The following is an 18,656-nucleotide window of genomic DNA, read 5'->3' as shown; positions in this document are numbered from 1 at the left end:
CCCCCCCCCCCCCCCCAGATATTTGACTTTGGTGATCTGGTCACCCTATCCCCCCCACACCCAGACTCTCCCCGCTGAGCTCTAACCAGTTTCATATGGACCCCTGCAGAGTCCAATTACTGTTGTACCCAGAACCCCCCAACAAGCTCCTGTGCAGCCAGATTCCCCCTCTGCACCCAGATCTCCCACTGAGTCGCCTGCACTCAGCTTGCCCCACACAGAACTCTCTCAACCCACACCTGGCTCCCCCCCCCCACACACACACTAAGGCCCTTGACACTTGGATCCTGGCTTGCTGAGCCTGCCTGCCCACACCTGGCATGGAGGGACAGGCCTGGATGGGTGCAGCCTCACCGCTGAGTCTGTGTCCGGGGGTGGGGAATGCACAGTGATCTCCCATTTCTGTGCAGCCAGTGGCCTATGCGCCCCAAGGCCATGCTAGCACTTCCACATTTCTTTGACAATTTGCAGAATGTTAAAATATTGTGTGCAGAATGTTTATGTGTTTGTTTGGTGCATACTGCCCTCAGGAGTGAAAACACATCTGCAGATCACACCTGGCTACATGTGTGGGCACTGGCAGTGGCCACACACACCGGTGCCCTGCACGCCTCCCCCCCGGTGACCAGTCATGGGGCGGCCGTATTGGCCGTATTGGCAAACCGGGAAGTGGGCGGGCTCAGCCCCACAAACCCACAGAGGTAAGTCCCCTCCCCCACCCCTAACGCCCTAGCCAAGTCATAGGCAGCGCCGAGCGCCGCGGCACCCAATAGGAGTCACGTTTCCACCGTCCTCAATAGCACTTCCGTAGCCCCGCCCTCCCTCCGAAGGCCGCCACAGCAGTCACGTGATCGCTCCCCCCTCCCTTGTTTCCCCGTTCACACAAGATGGCGGCGGCTGTGCAGGCGCGGGTGGGCGCTCTAGGCCTCCACCCTCTATGGTTGCGCGAGGCACGCTAGCCCGGCGCGGCACTCTATGGTGCGGTGCGCAGTCGCTTCCCCTTGCCGCCGCTGGGGCTGGCTGGGCGGGCCGGCAGGTGGCGCTGTGACTGCCCGGTTATCATGCTGCGGGGAGGGGGAGCCGGGGCTGGGCCGCGGCGCGCTGCTGCGGGGCGAGTGTCTGGGCTGCGCGGTGCCGGGCCCGGCGGGATGTTCCGCAAGGCGCGGCGGGTGAACGTGCGGAAGCGGAACGACTCGGAGGAGGAGGACGAGGAGCGAGAGCGGGACGAGGAGCCGCAGGAGCCGCTGGGGGCGGACGGGCCCGGCGAAGCCGCCATGGCCCAGGCGGCCCCGCTCCTGCCGCTTCCCACCGGCTGCGTCCCCCTCGTCGTCCCCGCCCTGACGGGCTACGGAGCGGGGAGCGGCCTAGGCCCGGGCTTCGGCCCCGGCCTGGCCGCGCTGCTGCCCCCGCCGCCGCCGCCGCCACAGCAGGGGAACGGGCTGCCGGGGGCCGGGCGGGCCAAGGAGCGGAAGCGGCTGCGGGAGAACAAAGAGGCGACGGCGCCGCGGGCCAGTCTGCTCAGCTTCCAGGACGAGGAGGAGGGTGAGTGGGGCCGGGCCGCCCTGGCTGCACGTAGCCAGCCCCGGGAGGCCGTGCCCCGTCGGGAGCTCGCAGCTACAAACCTGCCGTCCGCCTGTCGGCTTGTGCTCCCGCGGTGTTAGGGAGGCAGGGGGAAAGGCCTATCGGTCCATCAGGCCAATCCACCCCTGCCGGTGTAGGCCCTAGTTCGTCCTTCCCGGGGCCACGTGTGACTGTGAATTTACCTACCGCAATTTTGTATTAAGGCAAAATGTTGAACGTGTGGTTTCCCCCAATAAGGACTAAGTGGAAAGGAAAACTAGCACTTAAGGGGCGGGGGGAATATCACAGTGATTCACAGTATATTGTTTAGGTAATAAAATGAGTGATAAGGTGTCTTCAATTTTTTATTTAAAAGTTAGATAAAAAGTGCACGTGCGGGTTTTTTCGTTTGCCTTCTCTTTTTGAGCCTTTAAGATGCAATGAGGGGCTTATTTTTATGTTTTAATCTGCAACTGGGATAGTTACGAATGTTTTTAATGAGATTCTCGTGTATTGATGTGATTCCAGAAGTTTGGGCTTCAGGAACAACACCTGTTATCACAAGGCTTATGATGAAATAATCAGAGTTTATAGCACTGAAAATATATGCAATTTCAGTGCCTACTTGTGAAAACTTTTATAGTTCTTGTATTTAAACTTTGAATTTCGATTTGTGGGATACTTTTGTTAGTAACTGTACTATGAGGTTGTGCTGTGCACCACGTGAAAAGACTTGACAGATGGTAAATCTATTTGTGAGTTGTAGCTGACCAATCTGTTCCCAGGTCACTTAATGTTTTCCGATTTTCTTTGTTAAAGAAGCTGAAGAAGTTTTTAAAGTGAAAAAATCAAGTTACAGCAAAAAGATAGTAAAACTACTGAAGAAAGAATACAAAGAAGATCTCGAAAAATCAAAGGTTAAACCAGAAGTCAATTCTCCAGCAGATGGTAATTGCAAAACTACTCCTAGTAGTAACTTGTATTAGCTGAAAGATTAAATACTGTTCATAAAAATGAGTTGTGTTAAAGATGCAGTGTCAATTCTGTAGGGGGACTGAACATTTTAATACTTAGAGTGCTCTGCATATTTAGAGCAGTCTGTATAAGCATTAAGTTAATTCTCATAAGCACCCTTTTGGCATAGATGAAATTTAGCCCCATTTTATTGATGTGGAAATAGATGTGGAGAGGTGAGGACACTTACTAGAAAGCTACACAGTGAACCCTCATTAGAGCTGGGATTAAAACTGAGTAGTTCTTGACTCTCAAGCCTATGCTAATTTCTTTAAATCACGCTGTACTTCTATTTTCTAACAGCTAGAATTTGGAGCTGCATCTAGCACACTCCTCTGCCAGGATGTGCCCTCTCAACACAGGTGCTAAAAGGAGAGCATTGAAGTGAGGGAGAAAATTGAGGGGTTGGCAGAGTGGAATTCCTTACGTTGAGATTCTATGTTAGAAAAAGTGACCTATATCTTTGTGTTCCAAACTAAGAACTGGAACAATGCGCATGGGGAGGTGAGGCAGAGACTGAGATGAGAACAGGCTGGAGGAGTGGTTGGGCAAAAAGCTCTCTAACCATTAGAGTACATACCCTTAGAACCTTGAATAGAACGTAGGGTTCCGGAGTTTCACCATTCCTGCTAATAACCGAAGCTTACTGGCAAAGTGTGTGCTTCATCTCCCTCTAACAGCTGGCCCACATGGATGATGGCAACCTACTACTGCTATCAGTTACTGTTAGCTTAGGTGGAGAGTCTATGCTGTGAAGGTTCATGGCCTGCTGATGAATTATGTGAGGCCTGGTCCCCACTAAGCCCCCACTTTGGACTAAGGTACGCAAATTCAGCTACGTTAATAATGTAGCTGAATTCGAAGAATCTTAGTCCGAATTTACCGCGTGTCCAGACGCGGCAGGCAGGCTTCCCCGTCGATGCCGCGTACTCCTCTCGCTGAGCTGGAGTACTGGCGTCGACGGCGAGCACTTCCGGGATCGATTTATCGCGTCTTAACCAGACGCGATAAATCGATTCCAGAACATCGATTGCCTGCCGCCAGACCCTCAGGTAAGTGAAGACGTACCCCAAGACTCAGTATGGTTTCAAATGATGGAATTTCTATTTTTTCAGTTTGCTATTTAAAAAAAAAAAAAAACCCTGGAAAATTATATAAAAAATTCCATTAAAGGAATGTTAGTTATAAAGTCAAGCACTCAAAAGTGAAAAAATGCCAGAAAATTTGGCCACTGTGTGTATGTTATAGTTTATGATCACGTAATTAAAGACTAACTTTGCCCCCTGGGATCCCTGCCTCAGTCAGTGCACAAAATTTATGTTGCTCAGGGAGTCAATCATGGTTGTGTAGTTAATAAGCCTGTTGTCTTTAGGACTCCTACATCACTTGTAGCAGAAAATCTAGACCTGCCCAGGGATGACATGTAGAGAATTAGGCAGAGGACTGCAGGAAGTAAAAGGATGGTTTTGTAGTTTACTCAGTTCAAAGGAACTGTGAAGAACTGGATTCTATCCCTACCTCTGCCATAGAGTACCTATGTGATGCTGGGCAAGTCATCTAAACCAAACTTTGCACAGATGGCTACTGTGTTCCTCTTTTGTGCCTATCTTGTGGCAGTTGGGGTTGGATTTGCAGAAATGCTGAGTGCGCTCAACTGCAACTGAAGTCAATGAGATCTGTGCTCTGAACAAATAAAGAGCTATGAAATGTTAAATTCACTGAAAATTCAGGCCATAGGCATCTTACATTGGGCACCCAAAATTAGTGTGCATTTCTGACAATGCCTCTGTGCCTATTCCCCTTTTGTAGAATGGAAATAATATTGCCTTACCTCACGGGTGTTGTGAAGATGAATGTATGTTTGTGAAGCACTCAGATGTTACAATGGAGAGTGTCATAGAAAAGCCCCTGTTGAAATGAATAATTATGTCTTCAAAGCAGTGTTTGAGTGGTGTGCAGTAAATCAGGTCTGGAGCCACACACTGATTAATGAAAATAAAATATTGGACAGTTGCTCATTCAGTGGGTACTGTCCATCTTGTGTAATGAGTGAGGCAGGGTTCCTCTGCAAAAAAAAAAAAAGTGTGTGTTCAGTAATTGAAGAGTGTCATAATGCATATGTATGCACAGGCAGCCTTAATTTTGACATTTCCTGACTCTCAAATGCTTGACTGTGTGAACTTCATATTTAATGTTTTCTTGGATGTCTTCCTGTCTGAGACTGGTCAGACTGTGTAGTGTGAACTTGAGAAGATTTCAATGTTTTTTTTTATAGAAGCCACAACATACAATGTGTTCTTCCCCTTGTAAATTCAGTAGTTAAAAATTAATGTGATTGCTGGCTTAAATATAAGCATATCTGGTGGTATTCTTTAAAAATGCATTTAAAAAATGTTCACAGAAAGAAACTGAAGTATAGGCTTTTCTCTTACAGCTGAACAGGCCATAGAGAAAACAGGAGAGGTTAAGGATGCAAACCAAGAAGATGGGACTGCAAACAGTGAACAAGGTGAAGAAGAGATGGAAGTCGAAAGTGAGAAGGAAGAAGAAAAGCCTAAAACTGGGGGAGCTTTTTCAAGTGCTTTATCATCTCTGAATGTTCTCCGTCCAGGTTTGTACTTTATAGTAAACCTAGTTTAGTGGGTTTGGAAATGTTGTCTCTAACACTTGGAATGTAAGAACTGATATCCAGTCAGCTGTATGCACTCTTCCCAAGCTCAATATCTATACATCCTCAAACAGATACTAGAAATGAAAATTTAAAAGTAAATGGAAGTGTCCACTTTCCAACATTCATCCGTATTCTGCTGGTACTGTGGAAAAATATAATTGCACACTGTTTTTGAAGAATTATGAAAACTGAACTGATTAATGTAAGAACTAAAATAGGACCATTTAATTTCCACAGTTTCAAATAGCAGAGTTTAATGTGCTGAAAACAAAGGCTGTAACAAAATGTTTTGTTTTCTTAAGTTAGGTATTTATATGGATTCCTTCAGGTGCCAAGTTCATGGCATAATATTTCAAAATAAATCAAAATGAAGCATAGCTCAAACTGGAGTCTCTGGTCTTTAAAAAACTAAATAAACACCCCTTCTAGTTACAGCATTTATTTTTCCTAAAACTTTGACATATTGAACGTCCTCAAAATCCACCTCTATATTTGATATTCTGGTAATTCTCCAAGTAACCCATTTTATGGTGCAGGTTGGCATTATCCTTAATTTAGGCACCAGAAAATGTTCTTACACTTTTGACCTGTATTTGAGTGTCTTGAATGCTGTTAACTTGATTAAATAGAATAAGAAACACTTTCTTGAGACCCTAGGGGCCAAAGAAATCAGTTTGAAATATTATTCTTCATGGATTTAATAACTAGCAAATTTGCACATAAGGAAACTTTTTGTCTGGGGAATAAGGTTGTTGCCTGCATGCTCACAATTCACAGACAGCCATAAACATGAAGTAGAGGGAAAAGATCTTATACTTGTGCCTAGTTGAAAAAAGAAAAAGATTTCTCCAGTCAACCCACCAGACTAATCTGCTTTGCTTTTAGAAGAAATAGCAAACTGATACAGTGGGTACACTTCAGATAACTTCACGTTTAAATATATTACCGGTTCTAGCATATTCCTCCTTTTAAATTAAGGGAATATTTTAATCGTATTCTCGAGAACTGGAATTAATGTTTTAAGCGTGTTTACAGAAAATAGGTGGCTGAACTTTCCAAACAGAAATTCCCTCTCAAAATAATGTAACTTGGGTACACACAGCAAACGAAGACTGCTTGTACAGAGTTTTCAGGCATGTCTGCTGCCTTGTTTCCCTTATTCATCCAACTTTCCTTAGTATCTTTATCCTACTCTGTCAAATTCTGTGGCAGTAGTTCTCAAACTGGAGGTTGGGACCCGTCGGGGGGTCACGAGGTTATTACGTGGGGGGATCGCAAGCTGTCAGCCTCCACCCGAAACCCTGCTTTTCATCCAGCATTTATAATGGTGTTAAATATCTTGTCTTCCCTGTCTTTGCTGGAGGACTCTTAAGTTCTTACCAGCAGAAGGGGGAGCTTTCTTAGGCCTCAGTGGAAAGGGGTGAGAGTGCTTTAACCATTAAAAATCTTTTCTGCTTGGATTCATCTGTTTTCCTTACTGATAACAAATACTGATGAGTTGATGTGTCTGCAGTACCATTTTTCTCAGCTGGTGTGGAAGTAGACAAGTAGCAAAGAATCTCTAACTGTGAGTTTGGATGCAGTGATTGGCTGTTTAACCTTGTAAACATATGTTTCCAGGAGAAATCCCAGATGCTGCTTTTATTCATGCCGCTAGAAAAAAGCGTCAAATGGCTCGTGAACTTGGGGACTTTACGCCTATTGACAATGAGCCAGGCAAAGGCCGCCTTGTTCGAGAAGATGAAAATGATGCTAGTGATGATGAAGATGATGATGAGAAGAGAAGAATAGTATTCTCAGTGAAGGAAAAATCCCAAAGGCAAAAGATTGCGGAGGAAATAGGTAAAATGTTTTTTGAAGGAAGGTAGCATATCTAATAAATATAGAAACTATTTTCATTGTAGGTTACTCACCCTGACCTTTACAAGCCCTTAAACAAAATGTTCTGCATAGCTAATAGCAGTTCTGGTTTCCCATAATCCACACTGTAGTTTGGTATAGAATATTTTATTTGAACTCAGTGTCCTAAAACTTTAAGGTCCATTTTAAGGAATTATGGTAAAGTAGAATCTAGCTAAGACACCCTCAATTTGCACACGAAAATGGCCCCTTTTTGCTTTTGAGCAAAACTTTGATAGCACAGTGCTTTTCTGAAGTTTGATGAAAACTTAATTACACAAAACATTTGGTGAACTCTTAAGTATAAACTAATTAAAGCTATGCTTGTCAAATGAACAAAATGTATCATGCCATATTATTTTGATTATTTACCAACTTACATGTAAAATGGATTTATGGCAGATCTCCTAGTCATGGAAGATTAGCAAGGTTCTACTACACAGACTTGTAATAAGCATTAGATGTTTTTTCTTATTCCTATTGTTTATGTAAATTTAATTATTGGAATTTGGAATGAAATATTCTTGGTATAAATCCATTATCTTCATTTTTATCTTGTCTGTTCATTTCCCTGTGTGCTCAGGTATTGAGGGAAGTGATGACGAAGCTCTCGTAACTGGGGAACAGGATGAAGAACTCAGTCGATGGGAACAGGAACAGATACGAAAAGGAATTAACATACCTCAGGCATGTATTCAGATTTTCCAAAAAATACCCCATCTTTTTTGAACTAAGTATAGGATTTTTAACATTTCAGTGCATATATTGACTAAAACTTCCCCAAACTCAAACCAGTATTATGCTTGCTGGTATAATTTGATCTGATGAGATTAGTGGTGTAACTTTAATTTATAAAGTCCTCTCATATGGAAGTAGGGGATGTCTTGATCTTACTTTCTATCCATTATGGAAGAGTAATGAGCATTGTGGTAGCATTGACCAGCACTTACTAGCTAACTAGGGCCAGTAAGTAATGAAGCTTTGAAGTGAGCTTTGTTTCTATTCTTCCTGTCCAGAATGTTAGGCATGCATGGCCCAATACTGCTGCGACTAAAGTCAATGGGAGTTTTGCCACTGATTTCAGTGGGAGCAATATCAAGTCCACAGTGGCAAGACATTATAATAAAATCTAAAGCCTTAATGAACATACATGTTCATCCCAGATGCACCAATGTCTGAGCCTAGTTTTGACTAGAGCTAGGGGAAATGTTTTGGCCAAAAAATGCAGATTTGGGTTGAATGAAAAAATTCGTGAATTCATGTTGGATTTACCAAACTCTTTTGGTTGGGGGGAAAACGTGTTAATAAAAAGAAACCTCCCAAAAACCTCAAAACATTTAATTTTGACACTTTTTTAAAACAAAACATTTTGATTTTTTTATATTCAAATCAACTTTTTGTTTCAAAATTTACTATTTTCTTTTTGTTAATGACATATTTCATTTTGGATTCAACGAAAACTTTGACTCAGAATGATTTTTTTTTTTTTTTTTTTTTTTAGTAGTACCGTCAGCAAACTGAAAACTCATTTGTACAGCTCTACCTATGACCTCTTGGGGAAGACTCTTATGCCTTGTGGTAGCTGCAATTCGTGGCTTTGCAGCAATGGTGAAGTAGCTGGCTCAGAGTTGGAAGGGGACACTAGTTGGCCTTACAAACAATTTTAGAAAACAGTTTTCAAGGGCTTTTATGGCATGTTGTTATGCTGTATTAACAGCAGAGATTAGTACAGCCTAGGATATTTAGTAATTGGGTGTTTCAGGCTTGCTGAAAGTAGAACTCCTCATTCAGTAGTATGCCATGAGCTATTACTACAAATAACAATAACCATGCTAAGAAATTCTCCATGGAAGAGATTGCTTCTGTTAATTACTGTACACCATAACTTTGTGAACACATCTTGGCTCTGTTTGTTCCCATCTATCTTTCATTAGTGGGTTATGAAAAATTTTAATAACCATTGTGATTTGAAAAACTTCTGCCTTTGCATATAAAATGTCAAAACTAAATTACAAAGTAATCTTTTTAAAAAGAGTAACATAAGCATTTTGAGTATTACATGTCTTGTTTCTGTAGGTTCAAGCAAGTCAGCCTACTGACGTGAATAATCTGTACTACCACAACTCTTACCAGACAATGTCTTATGGTTCATCGTATGGCATTCCTTACACTTATGCTGCTTATGGATCATCAGAGACCAAGTCTCAAAAAACAGATAATATACTTCCTTTCAAAACTCCCAGTAATGAGATGACTCCTGTTACTATTGATTTGGTAAAGAAACAGCTTAAAGACAGGTAGGGCAGACCATCTTTTTTAGACTTAAAAGACTTGTCCTCAGCTTTTTATTCCCTCAGGCACCCTTTAATCTCGAGCAAATGCAGAATTTCATCGCTGGAAAACCACTGACTTGGCACATCATTTAAAAAACAAAACAAAATGAAGATGACATTGAAACTTCATTCAAAAGTCTGCTTGGATTTCTTCTGTGGAAGTGACGCTTTTAAAATGTGGCAATTTGATCTTGTTGAAGACAGATCTGAGTTGCATCTTCTGGACACTGAAAAAAATCTTGTAGTCAAGAATTTAAAGGACAGTGAGATATTTAGCTTACGAAGTAACATTTTTATGAAGTGTGTAAATCGGATTTTTTTTCCTGAATACATAACAATCTTACATTTTAGGCTAAAATCTGAGGGTTTTTTAGGGCTTAAACATTGTAATCTCCTTGTTAGGTATCAAAAAGATCCTACTGCATGAACAATCCAATTGCAATGAGAAATATTTTACAATGAACAGCCCACACTTTTTGTAATATCTTCAAAACTGGTTTGTATGCCCCTTGTCTTAAAAACTTTCCATTAGCTGAAGTGAGTCTAGTCAGTGCACTATAATAAAGGCTGTGTTATAGATGATATTTCGTGCTAGATATAGCATATGCCTTTGCTTCTAATTTAATTTCTTAAGGCTCAGTCTTGCAAGGTTCTAAGTGCCTTCGACTCCTGTTGAGATTAACAGGAGTTGACTGTACTCAGCACCTCGCGGAGTCTAGCCCATCATAACTTAAACTACTCTCCTTGCTGATAAGAACTGGAGAAGGGAGAAAGCACTGACAAATCACAGGTAGTGAATGTATCTTAAAAATATTTTCCTTATAGAGATTTGGTACTTGTGCTCTCTTATTCTGAAACAGATTAATATCTCAACAGTTTCTGTTATATAGACTTTTCGATGTAAATTTATTTATCCATTGTCCCTCAGGTTGGACTCAATGAAAGAATTGAACAAAGCCAATCAGCAGCAACATGAGAAACATCAACAAAGCCGAGAGGACTCTACCAAGGCAATTGAACGATTAGAAGGGTCTTCTGGGGGTATTGGTGAACGGTATAAATTTTTGCAAGAAATGCGAGGGTATGTCCAAGACTTGCTTGAGTGTTTCAGTGAAAAGGTAAGGATGCAAAAACATTAATCTCTTTTCAATAAAACAGAAGTAGGGAAGCTTAGTACAGGCCAAACACATGCCTCCTTGTACTTACCCCCACACACAAATAAAAAAATCTGAGCATACTCAACAGAAGGTTTGGTTTTAGAGGTGATGAAAAGTCACTTTTTCATCACACTAGGCTTGTAAAGAGAAGTCTCACTTTTACAGTATAACAGATCTCTGGTGTACTTCCAGTTGGAATGTAAGTGCTGACTTGACTGAAATGTGTGGTGTGTTTTTTTTTTTTTTTTTTTTTTTTTTTAAGAATGTTCAAGAAATTGATTTTTTTTTTTTTAATTTACTCACACTTCCATATACACAGATTGGATGCCATGTTAACGGATAAAGTTAGTATCCATTATTGGTGAATTGTTAGATTGCATTGAGGTAAAACGGGGTTGAGGTACAACACTAACGTTTTCTGGAAGCATTAATGAGTGCCATATAACACATTGCTGCTTTTTGCTGTAAATTTTCTGCTAGTAGAAAGCTTAAAATATTCAGCAGGGTTCTGATATCTATTTGGCTGGAAAAGTTTTAGAATCAGCATAGCTAGCTGAAGATTTCAGAAGTTTTTTTTTTAAGGCTACTCTGTTGTATACTTCTAACTTGGAAGAATTAATTTTATCTCCCATTTAAGATAGTGGAAATATCCTTTATACTTCAATTCTGTAAATATTAGTATTAGTTAATTTGTATGGAAATCTAATCTAAATTTACTATAGTTAAATTTGGTGAAAAGATTACATGCTAACAATCTTATGGGTCATGTGTACCGTACACAAGTGAATTGCAATACAGAGGAGAGAGTATAGATGTAGGCTTTTATAACTCGTCTTTCCCTGAAAGTGATTTCTATTTTATATGCAATAGGAAGCTATTACATAAGCCAACAGAACTGAGTATTTAGGATGGGGAAAGTGGCAGCTTTTACTTTTTCTATCTGTAGGCTTCCCTTCACACCTACCAAACATTCAGGTTGATAAAGCAATTGATTCTTACTATAGTGAGATTAGCTGCTGTCTGTTGCTGGTGGAGCTCTTCAGAAAATCCCCCATCTGTACTCTGAATCTTCACCACTACGTATCAAGCAGAATGCCTCTGAACAACCTCTGTGTAAGCACTTGAAACACATTACTCTCTAACTTTTTCTCTGAACAGAACAATGCCAGTTGAGACTTCATCTAATCTTTTTAATGTTAACAGTTAAACCAGTGATCAACCATTTAGGGGAAAAAATATTGGGAATAAATAACTACCTTGGTCCTCAAAACTGAGCTGTGTGGAAGGTGGACTGTGTTTATTTCATTTGATCCACTAGCCATACTATAGGCTGCTTAACTGAAGAAGCAAAATTTTTGAACCTGTAGCATTGTTAGCTGACTATAGGTAATGAGGTTGACAACTTATTACTGCCTCATTTTGTTGTTGTGTGTCTAAAGTACAATCCAGATAAATTATGGACTTGGCTTCTCTTCTCAGACCTTGTCTTTATTCAAAAGTGCACCAGTTTAAAGGTGTGACTTTTTAAAAAGACTGATTTTAAACAACTGTAGAACAGCGTGGACATTTAATTTGTTTTAAACCAGGTTTATTTAAAAAAAAAGTGTCCACACTGGTTTGCAGTTTAAATCAGTCTTAAAAATCACACCTTCATGTTGGTGCAGTTCTGAATATGTACAAGACATTGGTCTACACTAAAAACTTAACTGAACAGTAATGGACCAAAACCAGTTCTGATACTAACAGTTGAGTTATTTTCAACATTGGTGTAGGGGATCTGTTGCTGACAAACATGGGCAAAAACTGGTCAGTTTCCTACTATACATGGAGGTATTTGAGACTTGAATTTGTTAAATCTGCCTTCCTTTAGTATGTCATTGTCTACTCTCATCTCTCTCTGGATGTTCTATAGATGACTTGTTAGGGGAAAAAATAGGCCTTAACTTTAAAATTTGCTAAACCTTGTGCCTATATAAAGCAGTACTTTCAATAAGTTGTCAAAAAAATTACTTGTAAACTAAGCCCTTGATTCTACAATTGACTGCACCCAAGCATAATCCTGCATCCATACAGAACAACTTTGGCTTCAGTTGAAGTCCACAGAGATACATACACAAAGTGAAGTGTAAAATTGGGGCCTAATGCAGACAGTTTGACTAATATTTAAATGCCGCATGAAAACTTAAATATTCTCAAGGTTCTATGTATTCCCTAATTCTGTGGCCACAGAATTTGCACTGGAACCCACCGCCTGTTTTTTATAAATCTGTAATGCATTACTACAAAGATCTGTAACCCATGAAAAGGTAAAACTGTGGGGCAGCATAAAATAACATAGAGGCAGCCACATTGCAGAATTTTCATATTGGGTCGTTAAAACCTCTTTCATTTTATTTAAATGAAACTGCAGCAGTAGAATTTCCAGTCTGAATTTAGAGATGCAGAATTTAGATTCAGGTTGCTCTGGGACTTGGGTATCTCATGTTGGCTTTAATTTGTTTTAAATTTATAATAATGCAGTTCATTTACCACTGTAGAAAACGTCACAGAATAACATTTTTATTAAAACTAATGTTAAAAAAATTATATAATACACAGATTAAGAAAATAGTGTCTGTACATCTGGGTATAGTGCTTAGATATCCACAAATACAAAGTTGGTTTTAAAAGCCATAAGATGCATATAATGCATAATCTGCAATAACCCAAATTTAGGTGAATAAATTTAAACAATATAGTTTAGATATTAGAATCCAAATACTCAGGTATGCCACTCATGAAAAGTTGTACAGAGATGGTTGTGGAAAGTAAAATATATCAATGAGTGAAGATTGTCCCATAGTAATTGAGAATTTAGGGTAGGTTTACTATAGTTCTATAACACTGAAACTGGTGAGGATTGTGGTTAGTCATTTTCACATTAATGCTGGCACTACAGAGAAACTTTGCATGAATGAGCACAAATGGGTTCATGACAATACATTTTTCTTCAGAAAGATTGAGCAGAGAGATGTGGAAGTTCTAGTGGTGTATATAGACTTACTCCGGCAATAACGAGAACATTTTAGTTCTATAAAATCGATCTCATCTCCCTGCTATCTTTGTACCTCTCCTCTCCTTCTCCGCCCCCGCCGGGGCAGAAATCTTTCTGAATTATTCACTTTTTTTTACTTAGCATATTTTTAAGTATCAAACAGTTTTAGATATGAAAGAATTGCATTTCACACAACACTGAGGTGCAATCTATACTGTAGTAACAGTTACATAGGTTTTAGGATAAAGTAGAATCGTAGGACTGGAAGGGACCTTGAGAGGTCATCTAGTCCAGTCCCTGGCACTCATGGCAGGACTAAGTATTACCTAGACTGTCTATGACAGGTGTTTATCTAACCTATTCTTAAAAATCTCCAATAATGGAGATTCCACAGCCTCCCAAGGCAGTTTATTCCAGCGCTTAACCCAGGATCTCAAACTGGGGATCGCAATTATTACATGGGGGGGCGGTCGCAAGCTGTCACCCTCTACCCCAAACCCCGCTTTGCCTCCAGCATTTATAATGGTGTTAAATGAAAAACTTTTTTATATATTTATTAGGGGGGGTTGCACTCAGAGGCTTTCTATGTGAAAGGGGGTCACCAGTACAAAAGTTTGAGAGCCCTGGCTTAACCACTCTGACAGGAAGTTTTTTTTCCTGATGTCCAACCTAAATTGCCCTTGCTGCAGTTTAAACCCATTGCTTCTTGTCCTATCCTCAGAGGTTAAGGAACAATTTTTCTCCCTTTCCCTAGTAACAACCTTTTATGTACTTGAAAACTGTTATCGTGGCCCCTCTGTCTTCTCTTCTGCAGACTAAACAACCCCAGTTTTTTCAATCTTCCCCAATAGGTTATGTTTTCTAGATCTTTAATAATTTTAGTTGCTCTTCTCTGGCCTCTCTCCAGTTTGTTCACATCTTTCCTGAAATGTGGCACCCAGAACTGTACACAGTACTCCAGTTGAGGCCTTATCAGTGCAGAATAGAGTGGAAGAATTATTTCTCATGTCTTGCTTACAGCACTCCTGCTAATACACTCCAGAATTATATTTGCTTTTTTTGCAACAGTGTTGCACTGACTTGTATTTGGATTGTGATCCACTATGACCCCTAGATCCCTTTCTGCTGTACTCCTTCCTAGGCAGTCATTTCCCATTTTGTATGTGTGCAACTGATTGTTCCTTCCTAAGTGGAGTACTTTACATTGGTACTTATTGAGTTTAATCCTATTTACTTCAGACCGTTTCTCCAGTTTGTCCAGATCATTTTGAATTTTAATCCTATCCTCCAGAGCAGTTGCAACCCTTCCCAGCTTGGTATCGTTCTCAAACTTTGTAAGTGTACTCTCTATGCCGTTATCTAAATCATTGATAAAGATATTGAACAGAACCAGACCCAGAACTGATCCCTGCAGGATACACTCAATATGCCCTTCTAGCTTGACTGTGAACCACTGAAAACTACTCTTTACAGTTTTCCAACCAGTTATGCACCCACCTTATAGTAGTTCCATCTAGGTTGTATTTACCTAGTTTGTTTATGATAAGGTCATGCAAGACCGTATCAAAAGCCTTACTAAATTCAAGCTATACCATGTCTACTGCTTCCTCCCTATCCACCAGGCTTGTTACCCTGTCAAAGATAGCTATTAGGTTGGTTTGACATGATCTGTTCTGGACAAATCCATGCTGACTGTTACTTATCACCTTATTATCTTCTAGGTGTTTGCAAATTGATTGCTTAATTATTTGCTTCATTATCTTTCCGGGTGCTGAAGTTAAATTTACTGGTCTGTAATTCCCAGGTTGTCCTTACTTCCTTTTTAGATTGGCGCTATATCTGCCCTTTTCCAGTCCTCTGGAATCTCTTCCATAATTTTTCAAAGATAATTGCTAATGGTTCAGATATCTCCTCAGTCAGCTCCTTGAGCATTCTAGGATGTATTTCATCAGGCCCGGTTGTCTTGAAGACATCTAACTTGTCTAAGTAATTTTTAACTTGTTCCCTATTTTAGCCTCTCCTTCTACTTCATTTTCCCTAGCATTCACTATATTAGATGTCCAATTGCTAATAACCTTTTTGATGAAAACTGAAACAAAAGTCATTTAGCATTTCTGCCATTTCCACATTTTCTGTTGTTGTTGTCTCTCCTCCCCGCACCCTCTTCTCCCCCCCCTCTCCCTCCCCGCCAATTAAGTAGCAGGCCTACCCCGTCCCTGGTCATTCTCTTGCTTCTAATGTATATGTAGACTGTTTTCTTATTACCCTTTGTCTCTATCTAGTTTAATCTCATTTTTGTGCCTTGACCTTTCTAATTTTGTCCCTGCATATTTGTTATTTGTTTATTAATCCTTTTGTAATTTGATCTAGTTTCCACTTTTTGTGGGACTTTTTTAAATTTCTGATCATTGAAGAGTTACTGGTTAAGTCAGTATTAAGGGCCAAATCCTGCATTGTCTTCTATGGATTCTTCCATTCGTTTAGCTGAAACGATTTGCATGACTAGTGCTCACACAACTAAAAGTTTGCAGAATCATGCCTTAATACTATTTTGGTTTAAAGCGCAGGGAGAATTTTAGGCCGTATGTAACAATTCCTTGTCCTGGCTAAATGTTAATTCAAGTTAACACCTCTTGCATTACATGCAGTGCTACAAGATCTGGAATGATCATAGGTGATCAGAATCCTGACTGTGCATCTCATCCAAGTGATGGTAACTCCCACAGCAGAGTGTCCCACAATGCCATGCTGTCATTGGGATTTAACTGACTTAAGTTGGATTGAAGAGTGCCACCTGCTGATTTGGTGCAATCACTTCTTGCAGGAGCTAGGTGATGTCTTATTCCAAGACTTTTGCCTTCATGCTGCTTAGTTTGTGAGATGTTAGAGGGTCACAAAACAAGGAATGGCTTTCAGCCATCCTACTACCACAATTAACACAACACTGTTTTTGGCTCTCTTAGAAGGTAAAGATATTGGCCATCATATCTTGCTTTTATTGTATAGCTATGGAAAAGATGTGGGAGGGTGAGACTATTCGTGGATGTCCAACTGGATGTTAGTTAAATTATATTGTAATCAATACTGTAATCACAGTATTGATGCATCACCAAAGCACACTTTGGAAATAATTGTAAATAAAAACTGATGCAAATGGAATGAGATACTGTGCACAAATCTCTGCACATTGATTTTTTTTCTTGTTTTATTTTTTTGAGAAAAGAAGGTAACAACCAAATGTTAATGGATTAAATGCATATGAATTTTAAAACTCTAACAATGTAATAGGTAGTGTGAGCCATCAAGGTTAATCACCAGCTGCAATATTGTGGATGTAAAGAGTACTAACTCCTCAATTTATTTGGTCCCCAGAAGGATTTGTTTTGATTGTATTCAAACACTCATGCATAAGTTTAGCTTATCTTTTGAAGTTCAGACACTGATTGGAGGAAACCTCTGGGGACATTTTTAAACATTCTTTGAACTCTTCAGTTAAAATTTGTAGAATAAACTGCTCACAGGAAGAAGCTATTTTCTTTATGAACACAAACCACAATAAAGCTAGTATATATACTTCACCCTTCAGTTAACATTACTTTTTGGTTACATCCGTTTTTGAAAAGTCTTGTAAATCTGAGTTCAGAATTTATTTAACGCTAGAAAATTTAAAAACTTTTTTGTATCCATTTGCAATTAGTTCAAGAAGCTGTTCTGACCTGTTGGTGCTGATGTTCTCAGGCCAAGAATGCTAATGTGAAGAGCTGACACTTTTCTTTTTTCCCTTGCTATCAAGGAAAACCTGACTTGTAGTTCCTTTGGGTACCTGCAGTGGCCATTTCAACTACAGTACCTTTAGTGTTAAGCTTTGTTGGAGGAGTTTTCCAAATATTGACTCCAGTTCTAGGTTAGTTCAGAAAACGTTTTTCTGAAGCCTTTCTTTATTAAAAAACCTTGGATTTTAGGTAGCAGTAAAATGCTTGAACTAAAGAGCTGTAAGATTTTGAACTAGACATATCTCAGAGGTAAGGAGGCCATACCATAAGTGTTTTAATGCCAGATATGAATACATTACAGGAGGTGTCTTGCCAAATAAACTGAGAATTACTGTTTATTGTATTCAAATAGAAATATGGCCAGTTTTAATTCCTTGGTGCCAGGAACTGGGATCACCCAATATAAGCTATGAGGCTGCTGTCCAACACAGTAAATTCTAATTGCTGTAATATACAATTACTTTAGAAGTAAAGGTACAACTGAAATACATTAGTTATTTTATTAAAAAGTGAGTAGCAGATCATCACGGACTTAGACTCCAGTCCTGCAAAGATTTACACAAGTGCATAGTTTTCCTACATGACTAGTACCATTGAAGTGAAAATTATGCTCTTAAGTAAATTTTTTTCAGGTTTAGAGCATCAGTTGTCATACACAATAGCATGTGGATGATGTTTCAGTTATAAAATTCAGTAATAGTAAATGCACTGATATTAATCATTGGCATTGATTTAGTAAGTTCAGTGTATGTTTTATTTCTGTACCGCTTATTGTCAATAGCTTACTTTCTCAGTAAACTAATTTTGAATCAGTATCTAGTATGTTGTAAAAGTGAGTTCTGCTAATTGTAAACATTAGCACAAAACACTGTTTACAAGTACATACAGTGAAGACAATCCCACGGAATACATTTGTGGCATTTATACTCTAGTTCTGCATCTCTTTAAATCAGCCATTAACTTACTATGCAGGCTTTTCACACTGCTGCTCAATCAATGAAAACTACTTGTGCAACTTTTGTATTATAACTGAAGGCCATTATTATAAACTCTGTCAAATGCATATATTGGCTCCAAAGATATCAGCTGGTAAAAGAAAACAACTGATGTATCTAAAAACTGCAACAGCCTACATTGCATCTTGGAATAGTATGGTACCCCAGACAATTAGGCACCTGAAGAGTTTGATATTACGTAGTGTGTTATATTTTTACA

At 39.7% G+C, this 18,656-nt stretch overlaps 1 protein-coding gene across 2 annotated transcripts in view; it reads left to right on the top strand.

Moving 5' to 3' along the window:
- Nucleotides 1–1,074: 1,074 nt before the first annotated feature.
- PAXBP1 (PAX3 and PAX7 binding protein 1) overlaps nucleotides 1,075–18,656 on the top strand; it is a 34,759-nt gene continuing 17,177 nt past the window's right edge. The window contains exons 1-7 of one of the 2 annotated variants that reach the window (XM_034793901.1): nucleotides 1,075–1,542; nucleotides 2,383–2,508; nucleotides 5,009–5,185; nucleotides 6,866–7,087; nucleotides 7,728–7,831; nucleotides 9,221–9,441; nucleotides 10,406–10,595. In XM_034793901.1, the coding sequence (XP_034649792.1) occupies nucleotides 1,149–1,542; nucleotides 2,383–2,508; nucleotides 5,009–5,185; nucleotides 6,866–7,087; nucleotides 7,728–7,831; nucleotides 9,221–9,441; nucleotides 10,406–10,595 (1,434 nt within the window). In that variant the 5' untranslated portion in view covers nucleotides 1,075–1,148. Of the gene's footprint in view, nucleotides 1,543–2,379; nucleotides 2,509–5,008; nucleotides 5,186–6,865; nucleotides 7,088–7,727; nucleotides 7,832–9,220; nucleotides 9,442–10,405; nucleotides 10,596–18,656 lie in introns of both variants that reach the window. The other variant, XM_034793892.1, reaches the window with a different exon arrangement.

Source organism: Trachemys scripta, chromosome 1 (assembly GCF_013100865.1).
Source record: "Trachemys scripta elegans isolate TJP31775 chromosome 1, CAS_Tse_1.0, whole genome shotgun sequence".
NCBI lineage: Eukaryota > Metazoa > Chordata > Testudines > Emydidae > Trachemys > Trachemys scripta.
Note: the sequence above shows the minus strand (reverse complement) of the source record. Positions and strands in the feature narration are given on the sequence as shown.